This window comes from Desmodus rotundus, chromosome 12 (genome assembly GCF_022682495.2).
Source record: "Desmodus rotundus isolate HL8 chromosome 12, HLdesRot8A.1, whole genome shotgun sequence".
NCBI classification, from domain to species: domain Eukaryota; kingdom Metazoa; phylum Chordata; class Mammalia; order Chiroptera; family Phyllostomidae; genus Desmodus; species Desmodus rotundus.
Genome location: NC_071398.1, coordinates 94,508,028 through 94,523,815, shown reverse-complemented (window position 1 = coordinate 94,523,815; position 15,788 = coordinate 94,508,028). Strand labels below are relative to the sequence as shown.

The 15,788-nt window shown below is 47.5% G+C and overlaps 1 protein-coding gene across 1 annotated transcript in view; it reads left to right on the top strand.

Moving 5' to 3' along the window:
* PAPPA2 (pappalysin 2) overlaps positions 1–15,788 on the top strand; it is a 207,889-nt gene that overhangs the window by 20,951 nt on the left and 171,150 nt on the right. Inside the window, exon 4 of the mRNA XM_024551729.3 lies at positions 4,830–5,901. Within this exon, the coding sequence (XP_024407497.2) occupies positions 4,830–5,901 (1,072 nt within the window). The remainder of the gene's footprint in view (positions 1–4,829; positions 5,902–15,788) is intronic.

Sequence of the window (15,788 nt, the reverse complement as noted above, 5' to 3'; positions counted from 1 at the left end):
TGTCAGCTTCGCTCTGCTAGATGGAGAAGAAGGAGAAGTCTCCTAAATGTGGGGACTTGGTACTTTTCCTTTTGAGTCAAAGTCCATATTGATCCTGCTTTACGGAGACCAGACAGCAGGGGTGGGGGGCCCTCCTGAATACCCCCCACGTGGTCTAGTGTGCACGCTGCTCTGTGACCCCAGGTTGCAGCTGGAGGATGCTGAAGAGCAGACCTGGGGTGAAGATTTTATATCGCAGGGACATGTTGGGCACTTGGGAAGATATTTTAAGGCTCAATACCCAGAGTGGAGGCAACATTTACCTTTCCCCACTTTAAAAAACAAGACTTTACTTTGGAGCAATTTTAGCTGTACACTAAAGTCGAGAGAAAGGTGCAGACATTTCCCATGTGCTCCCTGCCCCTATACATGTGTGGTCTCCCCTGTGAGTGAGATCACTCACCGGAATGCTACGTTTATTTTTAACCGAGGATGGAACTACGCTGACGCGTCATAATCACCCAAAGTTCACAGTTTGCTCGAGGGTCCACTCTTGGTGGTGTGCGTTCTGTGGGTTTGGAAAAGTATAATGGCATATTTCTGTCATTATAATATCACGCAAATTGTTTCCACTGCCCTCCAAATGCTCTGTGCTCTGCCTGTTCGTCTCTCTCCCCACACCCCTGGCAACCACTGACCTTTTTATTGTCTTCGTAGTTCTGCCTTTTAGAATTCCATGTAGCGGGAGTCATACAGTATGCAGTCTTCAGATTGGTTTCTTTCGTGTCTTTTCCTGGCTCCATGGTTCATTTGTCTCTAGCACTGAGTAATATTCCATGGTCTGGGTGGACCACAGTCAGCTTACCCACCGCAAGACCTGGCAGCTGTGAATAAGTCGCTACAAATGTGTGCGGGCAGGTATTTGCATGGATAGAGTTTTCACCTCCTTTGGGTAAACACTAAGGAGTGGGATTGCTGGATCATACGGTACGAGGAGGTTTAGTGTTTTGTTTGTTTTTTTTTTTAAGAAACTGCCACACTGTCTTCCAAAATGACTGGACTAGTTTGCATCCCCACCCACAGTGAGAGAGAGTCCTGTGGTCCACATCCTCACCAGCATCTGGTGCCATCAGTGTTCCGGATTTCGGCCATTCTCTTAGGTGTGCAGCGGTATCTCATTGTTCTTTTTTCTCATATTTCCCTGATGACATTTGATGTGGAGCATCTTTTCACATGTCAGCTGGCCCCCCGTATGTCTTCTTTGGTGAAATATCTGTTAGAGTCTTTGGCCCGCTTTAACATTGGGCCTTTCTTTTCCTGATTGTTGAGTTGTAAGAGTTCTGTGTGTATTTTGGATGCCAGTCTTCTATCAGATGTGTTTTGTGCAAGTGTCTCCTCCCAGTCTGTGGCTCGTCTTCTAGTTCTCCTGATACTGTCTTTAGCAGAGCAGTTTTTAATGTTAAGGAAGTCCAGCTTAGAAATTCAATTGTGTTGCCATTTTATCTAAACAGGAATAACCACATCCAAGGTCATCTATGTTTTCTCCTATGTTGTCCTCTGGGAGTTTTATAGTTTTGCATTTCACATTGAAGTCAACGATCTATTTTGAGCTAATGCTAGTAAAATATGCAAGGTCTGTCCAGAAAGTATCGAGCCATGTACTATGATAGAGACATTTATTGAAGAAGGTACAAGATACAAGAAACATTGTACATAGGACAATGACACCTCAATCCCCTTAAAGTAGGCCTCTTGGGACCTCACACAGTTCTCCCAGTCGCCATCAGCTGCCCCGTCGCATTTTCCTGAATCTCATAAACAGTCTGGAATCTCTTCCCTTACAAAGGCGATTTTAGTTTTGGGAAAAGCCAGAAGTCACAGGGCACCAAATCTGGGCTGTAGGGGGGCTGAGTCACCGGGTGATTTGATGTTTCACCAAAATACTCTGCACGAGACATGATGCATGAGCAGGTGCATTGTTGTGATGAAGCTGCCAATCATCAGTTGCCCACAGCTGCAACCTTCTGAATCATCTGAATAGTTTCCGTGGAGGAATGTTCAAGCTTAACGCAAAATTTAATGGAGATGCGTTGCTCTACTCACTCAGTCATTTTGAATGTGATGACCACACGGTACACGTGCTCACTCAAGGGCATCTACCATCCCCTCTGACTAGTACAGTGAAGTTGTCCTTGTTCAGGCATGAGCATTCCAGTCCACTCTCCTTGGCTGCCAGGTTACATCGATGTCACACAAGCAGTTCTTATTATATTAACAACGGCTGGACTTTTTTCCAGACAGACCTTATATAAGATCTGTGTCTAGATTTTTTTTTTTTTTTTTTTTTTGCTGGGGAATGTTCAGTTGCTCCAGCACCATTCGTTGACCAGACTGTCTTTGCTCTACTGTGTTGCCTTTGCTCCTGGTCAAAGATCAGTGGACTGTGTTTATGAGGGTTATTTCTGGGCTCTGTGTTCTGTTTCAATGATCTATTTGTCGATTTTTTTCACTGGTACTACCCTGTCTTGATTACTGTAGCTTTCTAGTAAATTTTGAAGTCACATTTAATCTCTTTTAAGTTATATGTTCCCCATTTAGAAGATTCAGCTGAAGTGGGTATTTTATATAAACACAGGTGGTAAGATACATTACAGCAGTGTTTCTGGGTGACCTGGCAGAACCTCTGGTCTGGGATTGTCTAGACTTATCTCTTGGAATACTCAGGTTCAGCCCCCCTGACCGTCCCAGACAGTCTGACTAGGAAGCAAGGCAGCCTTAGCGTCATGGGCAGGTTTGGATGGCGGATGTTTCTAGGAATCACTGCTAAGGGGGTGGCTCAGTGCTGGACCCTTGACACGTAGTCACTTTAGGGAGAGTTCCTGCCACATTATGTTCCTATTGTAATAAAGAGGCTCATCGCTACTTATACTTGGAACAGTGAGCGTATTTCATTGCAGTTATTTATTAAGCTGCATCTTCTGCACTGCACCGAACTTCCCGTGATTTCAAACAAACATTGAGTCGCTGTAGAAACCCCCAGCACCAAGTGTGGAGGTTGGCAGCGGGTGCTGCTTCATAAATATCTGCTGAACCAGCGCGTGGGTCCTCGTGTGCGGTTCACGTGTCTCTCGTGCCACAGCTGTCCATCTGCAAGCTTTGGAAAGCTCCTCAGATGTCTTAATTGCAGTTGGACCAAGTGTGCAGGGAAAGGCCAACAACCACGGGTGTTTCATGCTACAGTTATGCTGCGTGCTCTCAGGATATCAGAGGCATTTGGCAGCAGTACAAAAACCTCCATGAGTTTCATACATTATACAGCCCAAGCCCCTACTGTGTTATACAAGAACTACCTTGACCTGTTTTACCCCAGGTACCTTTGTCTCTACTGTCCCCGCTGTGGGGAATGATCCTCTGTAATTCTTTTGCCTGGCCAGCTTTTATACACTCTTCAAGAGTAGGTTTGGGTCTCGTCCCCTCCCTAAGTCCTCTCTGGTTTGTGGGTTAAGATTCGGCTGTGTTCTCTCTCACCTACGTCTCCTTTGACCTGAGTTCTGACATTGTACTGAGGTGACTTTCCGTGTTTCTTACCTCCCCTTGAGACTTCTCAAGGGCAAAGACCAGAGGAGCGTCTGTATCAGGCGGGTCAGTAAATGTTTGAGGAGCCGAATTTACTGATTCCAAATGGAGATGAAATGCAAACACTTTGTGGTTTAATAGAACAACGGCCCTTCAAGTGACCAAGCAGGATTCTCCCTTCCCTCCTGTGAGAGGTGAAACTTGGAGCTTCCCAGTTATAGATTCCATTTTGTGGCCAAATTTGGGTTTGTCTGAGCAGACCGCAGTTCCAGCCTAACTGCAGACCGGGCTATTCAGCCCTACGGGAGAGGAGAATTGAAGAGTTCTCCATTTGCATCCTCCAGGTGAGGGGGATGGAGCTGTGATTCGAAGGGATTCCTGGGAGGAGAATGTGGGCTCATGACTGAAGGTGGAAACATTTAAGGCCTCCAGACTGCTGGCAGGGTTCCCTTTCTACCTGTGGTCATGTTGCGTCTGAACTACTCTTTCCTGTTGCCAACTTATCAATGATCTAGTTATCTACAGGTGTTCCTTGCTTTGCTTATTCAGTTGGACGTAACAGTCTTGTGCCTGCACTGAGCAAGGGGGTAAGGTAGTGGGCAGTGAGCGTCTTCGTCTATCTGGGCAAGTTCCGCTCTGCACTGTGGTGAGCATCAGGGCTTATAAAACGGTCATCGTGATAACTGACTTGGCTCAGTTTGCAGGCCAGGACCATGGGGCAGTTCCATTTTGCCCACTCTGGGGAACCACTGTTCTTTGTGGACAGGTGTCCTTGGCCTCAGAGGGCCACTGGAGGGAACACAGGCTGGGAATGGTGTCTGGGTTGTTACCTGCTCTCTGATGGGACTCTCTGATTCATTAGCTCCTTGTTCTCCCCAGGAGGATCATCATTTCTATGTTCAGTGGAGAAAATGACTTTTTGAGGGGACAGGAGATTATTGTCTTTTGTAAAAACTGTGACTGTCCTTGTTGCTTCGAGGGCAAGGAAGGGGCCAAGGGCCAGGAAGAGAAGGCATGGATTAATGTCAGCATGAGCAACATTTGTATAAAAATACCAAGATGAGTTCCGTGTAATGGAACCTCAAGTCAGGGACAGAGGTCGCCAGAATGGCTTGATAAGGGGTACTGGACAGCATCTCAGGTGGGGAATTTGTATCACTTACTTTTTCCTATTAAAAACCTACATGCTTGCTATTCACATGGGTTTTCTTCTCCCTCTCTCCATCCCCCTTTGTATCTGGCATTTCTTCCCTCGATTCTTCCTTCTTTCCCAGGTGTGTTTGATAACTGCTCCTACACTGTCAGTGACAAGGGCTGGGCCCTGGGGATCCGCTCAGGGAAGGACATAGGAAGGCAAGATGCTCGCTTCTTCTTCTCCCTTCGCACCGACCACGTGAAGAGGGCCACCATCGTGACTGACCACAGACGCTACCAACCAGGCACGTGGACGCACGTGGCAGCCACTTACGACGGACAGCGGATGGCCCTGTATGTGGATGGCACTCAGGTGGCTAGCAGTCTAGACCAGTCTGGTCCCCTGAACAGCCCATTCATGGCATCATGCCGTGCTCTGCTCCTAGGGGGGGATGGCTCTCAGAATGCGCATTATTTCCGTGGACACCTGGGCACGCTGGTCTTCTGGTCAACGGCCCTCTCGCAAAGCCACCTCCAGCACAGTCCTCAGCATCCAAGCGGGGTGGACGAATTGACAACCCTGATGCTGACAGCCACTTTTGAGCCCCTGGAAGAACAGTGGGTCCCCTTTAGAGATGACAAGTACCCACGGCTTGAGGTTCTCCAGGGCTTCGAGCCAGAGCCCGAGATTCTGTCACCTCTGCAGCCCCCACTTTGCGGGCAGACGGCGTGTGACAATGTAGAGCTGATCTCCCAGTACAACGGGCATTGGCCCCTAAGGGGAGAGAAGGTGATCCGCTACCAAGTGGTGAACATCTGTGACGACGAGGGCCTGAACCCCACCGTGAGTGACGAGCAGATCCGCCGGCAGCACGAGGCGCTCCAGGAAGCCTTCAGCCGCTACAACATCACCTGGCAGCTGAGCGTCCACCAGGTGCACAACTCCACCCTGCGCCACCGCGTCGTGCTCGTCAACTGTGAGCCCAGCAAGATTGGCAACGACCACTGCGACCCTGAGTGCGAACACCCGCTCACGGGCTACGACGGGGGCGACTGCCGCCTGCAGGGCCGGTGCTACTCCTGGAACCGCAGGGACGGGCTCTGCCACGTGGAGTGCAACAACATGCTGAACGACTTCGACGACGGGGACTGCTGTGACCCCGCGGTGGCCGACGTGCATAAGACCTGCTTCGACCCTGACTCGCCCAAGAGGTAAGGGACCGGGGTGTGGGGAGTCCTGTTGGTGAGGTGCATTTGTAGCACCTTTCTATCCTTTCGGCTTCTGGAGACTAAGAGAGGGTTCACACGGCCCCCAGATGAAACGTGCATCCGTCCGTCCTCCAGACATTACTGTGCTTTGTCAAGTAGTAGGTGTTGCGATAAGTACCTAGGGACACAGAGACGACTAGGACAAGGGACAGCCGTCACAGACAGCTATGTATGTGGTGTGAAGTGCTCTTGAAGCCATGCACCAGGTGCTTGAGGCACCTAAACAACTTAGCCTCAAGAAGAAGCCAGGGGGCTGTCACAGAGAGCAAACAAGGTAGGTAGCATTCAGCACTCTTCTGTCGTCAGGTTCCCAAAAAGCTACACGAGGAGGCCTCGCGGGCGCTTGCGTGGTCTCTGGTGCAGGCCGAGCAGTTCACCTGCTTTGTGAACGAACACAGGACCTTGTACGTCTTACCTCCGTCTTCTTTAGGACTGGAGGCTCCTCATCGGCCCCATTAAATTCCCTTCTCCACACAACATCCAGAAGGAGCCTTTGTAAAAAGTATATCAGATCCTGTTGTTCCCCTTCTTAAAATTTTTCCCCACTGTGCCTAGAATAGAATGCAGACTCTGCTTCGCTCAGAGGCAGGCCCCTGCCTACCTTCCCTCCAGCGTCCTCCCCCAACACCCTCCCACCCTCACTGCACAGCCTCCCTGCCCTTTTCTGCCCACTCCCGCTCCCCCTGGGGCCTTGCATTAGCTGATTCATCTCGGAATCCTCTTTTTATTGAACTTTCCTTGGTGGGTTTTCTCTTGTCATTCCAATATCTACTTAAATGTCACCTCCTAGAGTGGCCTTTCCTGATCTCCCAATGTAAATCAGCTGATCAATCATTATTACATCAACTAATTGTAATTCTCTCTATTATACCTGTTATTTCCGGTGTTCTTCTTGTGCAATCACTTATTTATCTACCCCCAGCTCTACAAAATCAGAGCCCTTGTTGATCCTGATGCTCCCAGGGCCTAGAACAGCCACAGACACTCCTAACCATTTGTCTCATTTTCATCGTAATGAATGAGTGTATCTGGGGTGTCTGCCATGGGCCAGAAGCCGACGAGAGGATTTCCACTGGACGGTCCGTGCGAGGGTTGGGGAGTGTTAGAGGGAGACAAGGAAGGAGAGAGGTGGGTGGTACACTTGTTAATCTGTGCATGTGGGCAGGGTCTCTCCGTTACAGAACTGGAACCTTTGGACGAATCATGAAAAGGCTCCCTCACACCTGAACTGTGGAGTCAGTGGGAGGCGGGAGGACCGGAAGTCAGTTCCCACTGCTACTGAGACGGCTGCCTTTGTGTTTGTTGGCCACAGTTTGTACGGTAATTCATGGTGCTCTCACGTGCGGGCAGTCAGTTAAGCCCCGTTCATAGGTTTGCCAGTGGTTCAGGCATGTGATGTCAAGGGTTGAGTGTAAGATTTGGACTCAGGGGACACAGCTGAATTCAAGACGCCTCACTGCTTCATTCGATGTCGTGCAAGTGTGTACAGGGCGGGCGACTGTCGCAGTGTTTGGATCACGGGCACGCTAGGGTTGTTCTGTGAGTCAGATGAACTAGTCGAGTCACAGGAAAGTGCTCGGTGACTGCAGTTTTCAACGCACAAAATTAGTCCTAAACTAACAGCAGTTGCTGTTACCATTATTAGAGCCGGCAGATGGGGGAGGCCTTTGTTTACATAGTAACATGTGGGGAACTGACCGTGTTACCAGGCATACTCACATGAGAAAGATTCTGTTTGGGTTTGGCTTTCACATTTTGATAACCTTAAGCAGAAGCTAAACCTCACTAATAACTAGTGGTTGCCAACTCTTAGGATCTCCAGAATGATGGGGAAATCTGGCTTGTTCTCTTTTTTTCTGCTAATTCCTGACGCCAGCCCACTCACTGCCCTGACCGATTAAGCGGTCTTTCATGGTATCTCCTCAGTGTGGCCCCCTGTTCTCTGAGTCCCCGTGGCCAGAGACCTCATCTGGGTGTTTGTGCCCCACTCCACTTGCTGCTGCAGTTGGCACGGCAACTCACCCCTTTCTGTCTGTGGACCCAAAAGCGTCTCAGACCTGCTCATCCCTACATGCAAAACTTGCTTTGTGGAATAAAAGGAGCTAGTTACATTCTTGGTAGTTAAAAATATTTAAATCAAAGTAATAAATGCTCATGGCTAAAAATATCAAATTGTATCAAAAGGTATAAAGAAGAATGATAGTCCCCTACTGAACTCTTCCCCCATCCTTCTCCACTCCCTAGCCTTGCTCCCATATTTAATTGTCTTCCCTGTCTCTTCCGGTAATCACCTCCGTGTCTCCAAATACTCTATTACTTGATCCATCCACTTTAAACGTCACGCATTGATTTGCTCTTACGATAAAGACGAGACGAACTCTTCCGTGGTTTCCTGCTTCTCCCCTCCTTCTTTGCAGCATCACTGTTGTGCTGTTTTTAGTTGAACCAGTTATATTTACAATATCATCACTATGAAATATTGTTTGTTGTTGTTCAAGAACAAAGTATTGTTTTGTTATTATGTCTTCTTCCCTGGCATAGCTTTTTCCCCACCCTTTCCCTACTCCTTTCCTCCCTCCCCATCTTCTTAACCTTTCCCTTCTTCCCTCCTTCAGTCTTTTCTGATATCCTCAATTGTTTTTGCATGTCATATCATAACAGCTAATCCGTAGAAATAGAATGTCTTTTTTTTTTAAAATACTTTTCAAGTCTCCCTCCTCATTCATTCTGTTTTTCTCTCCACTTTCAATCTTTAGCTCTGCTGCACAGTTTTCATCCTGGAACTTCTCTTTGCTGCTCTTTTATTTTTTTTGGATTAGAACCACTGTGTCCTGAATTGCATGAGTATCTCTTAATTTACTACCTTGTTTCTCTAGAAAACATCCTTAAGTAACTTTCTAAGAAAGGGTGTTTTAGGTGATTTTTTAAAATGGATTTTGCACAATGTTTTTATTTTGCCTTCACACAACACTGACAGTTTGTCTTGGTGTAAAATTTTGGGTTGTAAAACAGCTTTCAAACTTTTGTATAAATTTATTAATTGCCTCTAGCTTCCATTCTGGTAATTGTATGTCTTTTTAGAAGTGGAATATTTTTTTTCTTTTAAAAACTGTTTAGAGTGTCAGGCTTAGCCTTGTTATTTTAGGGATATTATGACATATATTTTAGCATTGGACTTTTATTCTTTTTTGTTGAGCACTCAGTTTCAACACTCATCTCCTTCGCCTCTGGCAAGTTCTGTTAGATTAATACTTTGGTTTTTAAAATGTTGTTTTTTTTCTGATCTCTGGTCTACCCTGAATCTCCTGAGAATGGATCTGCTGAATTTATCTGTTTTTTTTTCTTTCATATGGTCTCTTTGTTATTTTGTTCAATTTTTTTCTTTTGGTTATCCTCCAGTTCTTCTGTTGAATTGTTTTTTATTTTAGCAATCATCTATTTAAGACCTTCTTTGACTTTCTGTATTAACCTACTTTTATTTTAAGGATACAACCTCATTTGATGCTAAAAATGAGATCCATTCTGATTTTTTTAGGTTCACTATACCAGGTTGACATGTAGTCAGCTTTCCTCCCCCTCCCTTAATTCCTGTCTGTCTTTTATGTTGGAGGATTTCCTCAAATGTCCAGTGCTTGTTTAGAGTTAGCAGCATCTGTTACATTTATACTTATGATGAACTAACAAGGATAATTATCTCTGAATTTCCTCTTTTGGAAGGAAGAAATCTAAAGGCAGAAGATGGTGGAGAGTTTTCTCTTTCCTAAATCCCTTATATTTATTTCATTAAGGAATTTTTTTCCTTCCCTCGTCCTCTGCCTTGTAGTCATTGTGGTGAGTTTTGTTATTAAAAATATTGAGTGTTTTTCATAACTCTTACTGGCAAGCACCATATTTTGAAAAACAATTATTCCCATGTTGTGCCAGATACAGTAAGCTAAGCGGAGGGACAAATTAAAAAAAACACAAGAAGTAAGTGCTAACAACGAGTGGAGAGGGTTAGTTATTTCATGTACATTCCGTGGGTTTAGATCCAGGCCGAGGCACTAGAACAATGTGGAGAGTAGACTGCATTTCTGTGCCGATCGTGGGAACGGGCCCTGGGTTCACGGAGACGCAGACCTAGAATTCGGTGAGGGCCTGTGACGTGGTGGAGCTATTGGTTGTCTCTGAGCCAAACTGCCCATATACAGCATCCCTGTTACTACAATTAAATCACAGCACTGAAACTCCCAATTCCATTATACCGAGACTCTGGAGGGACTCCAACTTCGGCAAACGTGTGCCGGATATTTACGGAGAAAACCAAGTGTGCCAGGCACAGAGTCCCTTCCGTTCAGGAGGTCACAGCTTAGTGGGGGGTGGTTGGGAGGTGGGGGACACACCTACAGGTAGGTCACTAACATGCAGCTACAACGACTGGTATAGGAGCCATCTGCCCCATTTCTCAATCCTACTCAATATCCCCCCTTTCCCAGCCCAGCAAGAAACCAGAAATCTAGCCCCAAGAAGCTCCTCTCCCAAAGGCCCAGAGGAGGAGAGAGCCTGAAGAACCCAGCATCAAACATCTGTAACCCAGATGCGCCTGTCAGAGGGAGAGTATTTCTCAGACTTGGGACTGGTCAAGAGGAGGTGTAAATTATGGACGTGTCACCCAGCCAGTTGGGCATTGTTCCTGAGATAGAGGAATTTGACTGTGGGCAGGGAGGCTACATAGGCCAGATATCTGTTTCTCCGTAGTAGCTGCCCTAAGAGAGGGTCTGCAAGGGCTGAGGAATTCCTTCAGCCAAGGGCTGGATCCTCAGGAGTCCACCTGAGGACCGTCACAAATGTCATTGGCCACACCTGTGACACATCCTAGGAAGGCAAGCCAAGGGACTCTCTCTGCCCTCGGGGAAACTCGGCTCCCCTGATCCTGGGAGACGTCAGCTTCTTTTTGGTCATGAATGGTTTGTCTTGTTTTTCTTTGTAAAACAATGTCTCAGAGACAAGGGGTTCTTTGGTGCTGAACCGACTTTCCATCCCTTGGTCTTCCTTTCCTTCCCCATCAGAGTGGAGCTCAGCGCCTGGAGGAACTGGAGCAGCACGCAGGCCTCCCTGCTTGGGTTTCTGGGTGTCAGATTTCATGTTGTTGCCATCGTGCAGGGGAAAGGCATGAAATAAACACAAACGGCTGAGATGGCCGAGCGCACTTGAAGCGTCCATCCATCACTGAGTGTCAGACCACGCTGTGAGGCCGACTGGGGGCTGCCCTCTGCGTGTTTTCAGAAGCCTGTGGTGGGCTCAAGTCGCCGTGTGCCTGTGACTCACTGTCTCTTCTTTGCTTTCTTCCCTGAGTTTTGCTGCTGGGGCATCTGAGGGCAGCGGACGGCCGTGCATAACTGTGCTTTGACGTGGCCCACTTTCCTCTGAAGGTCCTCGAGGTACGGGCTGGGAGGGGTATGGAGAGAGTTGCACCCACAGTTGGGCACTGCAGGACGTGTTATCCTGAGGCAGGAGGGCAGATGTGCGCGGATCCGAAGGGAACAGGTGGAGAACCCAGCGCTGCCGAGACCTGGACGCTGGGGAGGAGCTGAGCTTTGCTCGCCCACCCTCTCCACCATGTGGCCAAGGGCCTGGCTGGGCTGGGCCCCTGCAGCGGCGGGTCTGTGAAACATCAGCCAGGCTTCATCATAGGTTTCTTTTGAAGTTGGGATTCAAAGTTCTTTGCAGCCAAAAAAAACACATGCAGGGAAAATAAGTGTAAGGGGTAGAACAGGGCAGAGAGTCGAGACATGGAGACGGAACTTTAAAACTGAACAACAGCACTTCCCAGCGCGCCCTCAGTGCAAACTCGAGAGAGACGAGACTCGCTTCCTCACTCATTTCACCTGGCCCAGAGAATAAGAAATAAGAGAACACCTTACAGGTAAGCTCAGAAAGTTTGCCTGTAGATAGAAGCGTCTCCTGTTCCTTTTCCAACAGGCCAATTTCTCCCCAGGCCCAATAGGTACACATTACATAGTACAGAAAATCCACAATCTCTCTGTTCACCTGGCTCAGAGAACTTGCCTTCCCAGGTGAGTGGGGAGAGGTGGTTTTTCTCCTTTTCATGGTTATTTTGTAGCCAAATACGTAGACTTATGAGCCAGCCATGTTTTGTGTCTGGGCTAAAAATATTTTCTCCTAGAAACTTTTTAGGAGAGACCCTAGTCTCTGAATATATCCAAGTTCAAGACACCTGGGCCTCTTCCTAGGAGTTGGGGTGCTGGCCCCAGTACCCTGGCCAGGTGCTGTCTGTCTGAGATGGATGCACTGAGGGATCCCTTCCTCGAGCTTCAGCCTGGGGACCTAAGAAACAGCCGCCACTTACAGATGTTTTCTGTTTCTCCAGGAGCCCTGTTTATGCGTTACTGTGGAGTGAGAGTGGGGCCTCGCCGCTGGGTCTTCCCCTAACCCGGAGAAGTCGGTGGGTGAGGTGTCGGAGCCTGTAGTTAGTCTGGACGTCAGGCTTTTGCTGTGTTTGAGGATTCCTTTCAACAGGGTGTCACCCTCTGGAGGAAGCTGCTGACCCCTTGGTCTCCTGACCCCCCATGTGTCCCTGACTTCTCACCAGAAGCCCTGCTGTCCGCTGTGAACCTGAGTTCCCCAGCCTGGTATCTGGATGACTCCTGCGTATCCTTTAAGGCTCCGCTAGGATGTCACTTCCTCCATCCTGGGAACGTTCCTTTCTGTCCTCATGTAGGAATCAGTGGTCTCACATGTACCGGTGGCCTCCTCGCTGGTCTCCCTGCTTTTCCTCTTGCACCCCCCGCCCCCTGTTTGTTTTTAGTGAAGCAGCCAGAGTAATCCTGTTAGAGTGGAACTCTGATCAACTCATCCCTCCGCCAAGGATCCTCCAGCAGCTTCCCAGCTCACTCAGGCTGACAGTACTGCTGTGACCTGCGGGTCACCACCCGATAGGCCCCAGTCAGTTCTGGGGTCTCCCCTCCTCACGTGCTTCTTGTTGCTCCATTCCAGCCACACTGGCCTGCTCGCTGCTCTCGACTTGACAGACACACTCCTACCACATGAACTTTTTTAGTAGTTTCTCACTGCTGGAATGTTCTTCCTCCAGATTTCTACACAGCTAGTTTTCCCACTTCCTTCCAGTCCTTCTTCTAAGTCGCCTTCAGCAAAGCCTCCCCTGGTTGACCTCATCTAAAATTTCTCACTCTCCTCTGATGCTTTGTGGTTGCTTTCCGGTTTCATTTCTCTTTTTAGAATTTACCTTTAATGTGCTACATATTTTCAAAATTTTGCTTCCTGTCCCATCTTCTCCACCAGCATGTAAGTTTCATCTGAAAAGAGGTTTTTGTGTGTTTCGATTACTATTTTACCCTCTCGCTTAAAGCAGCAAGAGTAGTAGACTAAGAAGTGTTCAGCAAATAATTGTCGAGTGAAGGAATGTTCTTGCCTGAGTATGGTGGTTGGCAAACCATGGCCCGTGGACCAAATTTAGCCACCTGATTTTGTAAATAAGATTTTATTGGAATACACTTTTATTGGAATCTGCTTGTTTACACATTGTCTACGGCCGCTTTCATGTGGCAGAGCTGTGTAGTTACAGTCGAGACAAGTGGCCCACAAACCGTAAAATATTTACAGTTTGGCCCTTTCCGGTAAGAGTTGGCCAACCCCTGCCCGAGTACTTGCTGTCATGCTGTCGTGTGATTACCCAGTGCTATCTGTCTCTCTTGCGTAAGACTGGAGGCTCTTTGTTCCAAGTTCCTGTGACATTGGAAGGATGAATTAACATATATGCAAAATAGAAATCAATGACGTATGGGGAATGACAGTGTTGGGCAAGGGTTTGGGTGGGGTAGGGTGGGCTGCTTTGTACTGAAGAAGGGGATACACAGAATCTAATCCATCCGACTTGTCTCATTATGGCAGTACCACTGCATGTCCAGGAGTAAGTGAAGGTAACCATGTTGGCGTGAGTGTATCAGCTGGGACGGGAAAGGCTACAAACAATTTTATTCATGATCTCATTGTTTTGAGTAGCTGAGCTCCCACATGGCCCTGAAAGTATGAAACATGGAGTAAATTTTGAGGATTTGAGAAATAGGCAATTACAGTAGGCAGGAAGTCAGATGAATCCTCATGAGCCGGGGAGATAGTGATCCACAGAAAGAGCGAACCGGCCCAGAACGGGATGCAGCTCCCTCTAATCAGATACAGCCTCTTTGAAATGGTGACAAGGATTGTTAGGCTTTGGTGGTTGTGGGGAATACAGACTCACTCAAGTTAACTAAAGACAATGAATTTGTTGTGCAGTTACGTAGGGGCCTGGGGGTGGAGCTGCGGGGGATGGAGGCAGGTCCGGGTTCTCTGTTTCTTTCCAAGGCTCAGGCTCCTCCACATCTTGGTGCACCTGCACCAGGTACGTCTTGTTCAGTTTGCTAGATCACTCCTGGTTCACGTCCTCTTACAGCTTGAGTGTAAAGCTGAACCCAGCTGGCTGGGACTCCTGCTTTATCCTCTCTTCCGATTCACGTCTCATGGCTAATTGTCTCAGTGTCTTGTGGAATCTTGGTTCAAATTCTAGAAATAGTCAGTGTGAATTGACTCAGTTCATTTTTATACACCAGGCCAGAAGTCTTAGGTTTCTGGCCGGTGTCACGTTCCAGCATCTGTGGCCAGCAGAGCAGGACCGCAGGGAGAACTCGGGGGTTCCCAGGGCAGGCCTCTCTCAGGTGCGCCAACACACCCTGGGGAGTGAGCTGTTTCATCGTTACTGCCTGGGATGAAACTCCTGGCAGGCGGAATTCCTGGTATTTTCCCTTCCCTCAGCCCTCAGACCTTGCTATTTCTACTGTGTAATTCTGTCTGTCTGTCTATCATTTATCAATTTTACCAATGAAACAAAGCCCTTTGCATTAAATGAGTTATCTCATTAATGCTCACAACAGCTCCAGGAAGCAGGTATTTTGATTATCTCCATTTTATAGAAAAAGAAAACGGAGATTTAGAGAGTTAAATAACTATCCTCAATGCAGTGGCAAAACAGGGATTAAAGTCTGATCCCAGAGTCTGTGTTATTAACCACCATCCTATTCTGTGTATCAGGGATCGCTCTTACACGTCTAGCAAAGTGCTTTGCTCATAGTAGGTGTATAGCAGATACTTGTTTGCTTTAGTTGTAAATGGTTGTTTCAGAGACTGTATACCTCAGGAGATGAGGGAAAGGAAGGGGAAATAACTGAGGGCTTAGTATTTAGAAAGCGTGTTATATAAGGTAGGTTCCTTAAAACCTGAATAGTTAAGAGCGGGAGAAAGAGCTTATTAGGCAAGGGCAAAGATACGAACCAAAGTTCAGAGAGTCGTGTGCAAGCACGTTCAGGCCACTATGAGAAGAACAACTGGAAAGGAGGGGGCATTTCCTAGGGAAGAGTACGAAAGAAAATTCGAAACGCTGTGTCGGGCAGGCTTTAGGTGCTGGGCTAGTGGATTTGGACAGTGAGCAATTGGGAGCCATGGGGCGTATGTATGTAGAGGTACCTGTCCCCAGATAGGCAGACATCAGTTTTAATATGTAGCTGGCTTAAGAGCCACCATCTCTCAGGGATTTTAGATCTTCCTTCTGGGATCTGTTTGCTTATACCCGAAAGACTTTTCTCTTTCTTTCTTCCCCCCTTTCTCCCCACTCCTCCCTCCCCTTCCTTTCTTGCAATTTTCTTTATTAAAATGTTTTCTAGTCATATGTTTTTAAATTCCCACTCTACAAAAATGTTCTTATTTTACCAAACTTAAAAGATAACTTTTCTAGGCCTGCCATTTTAGATAGGCTATTTGCTTTCTCTGATCAATAT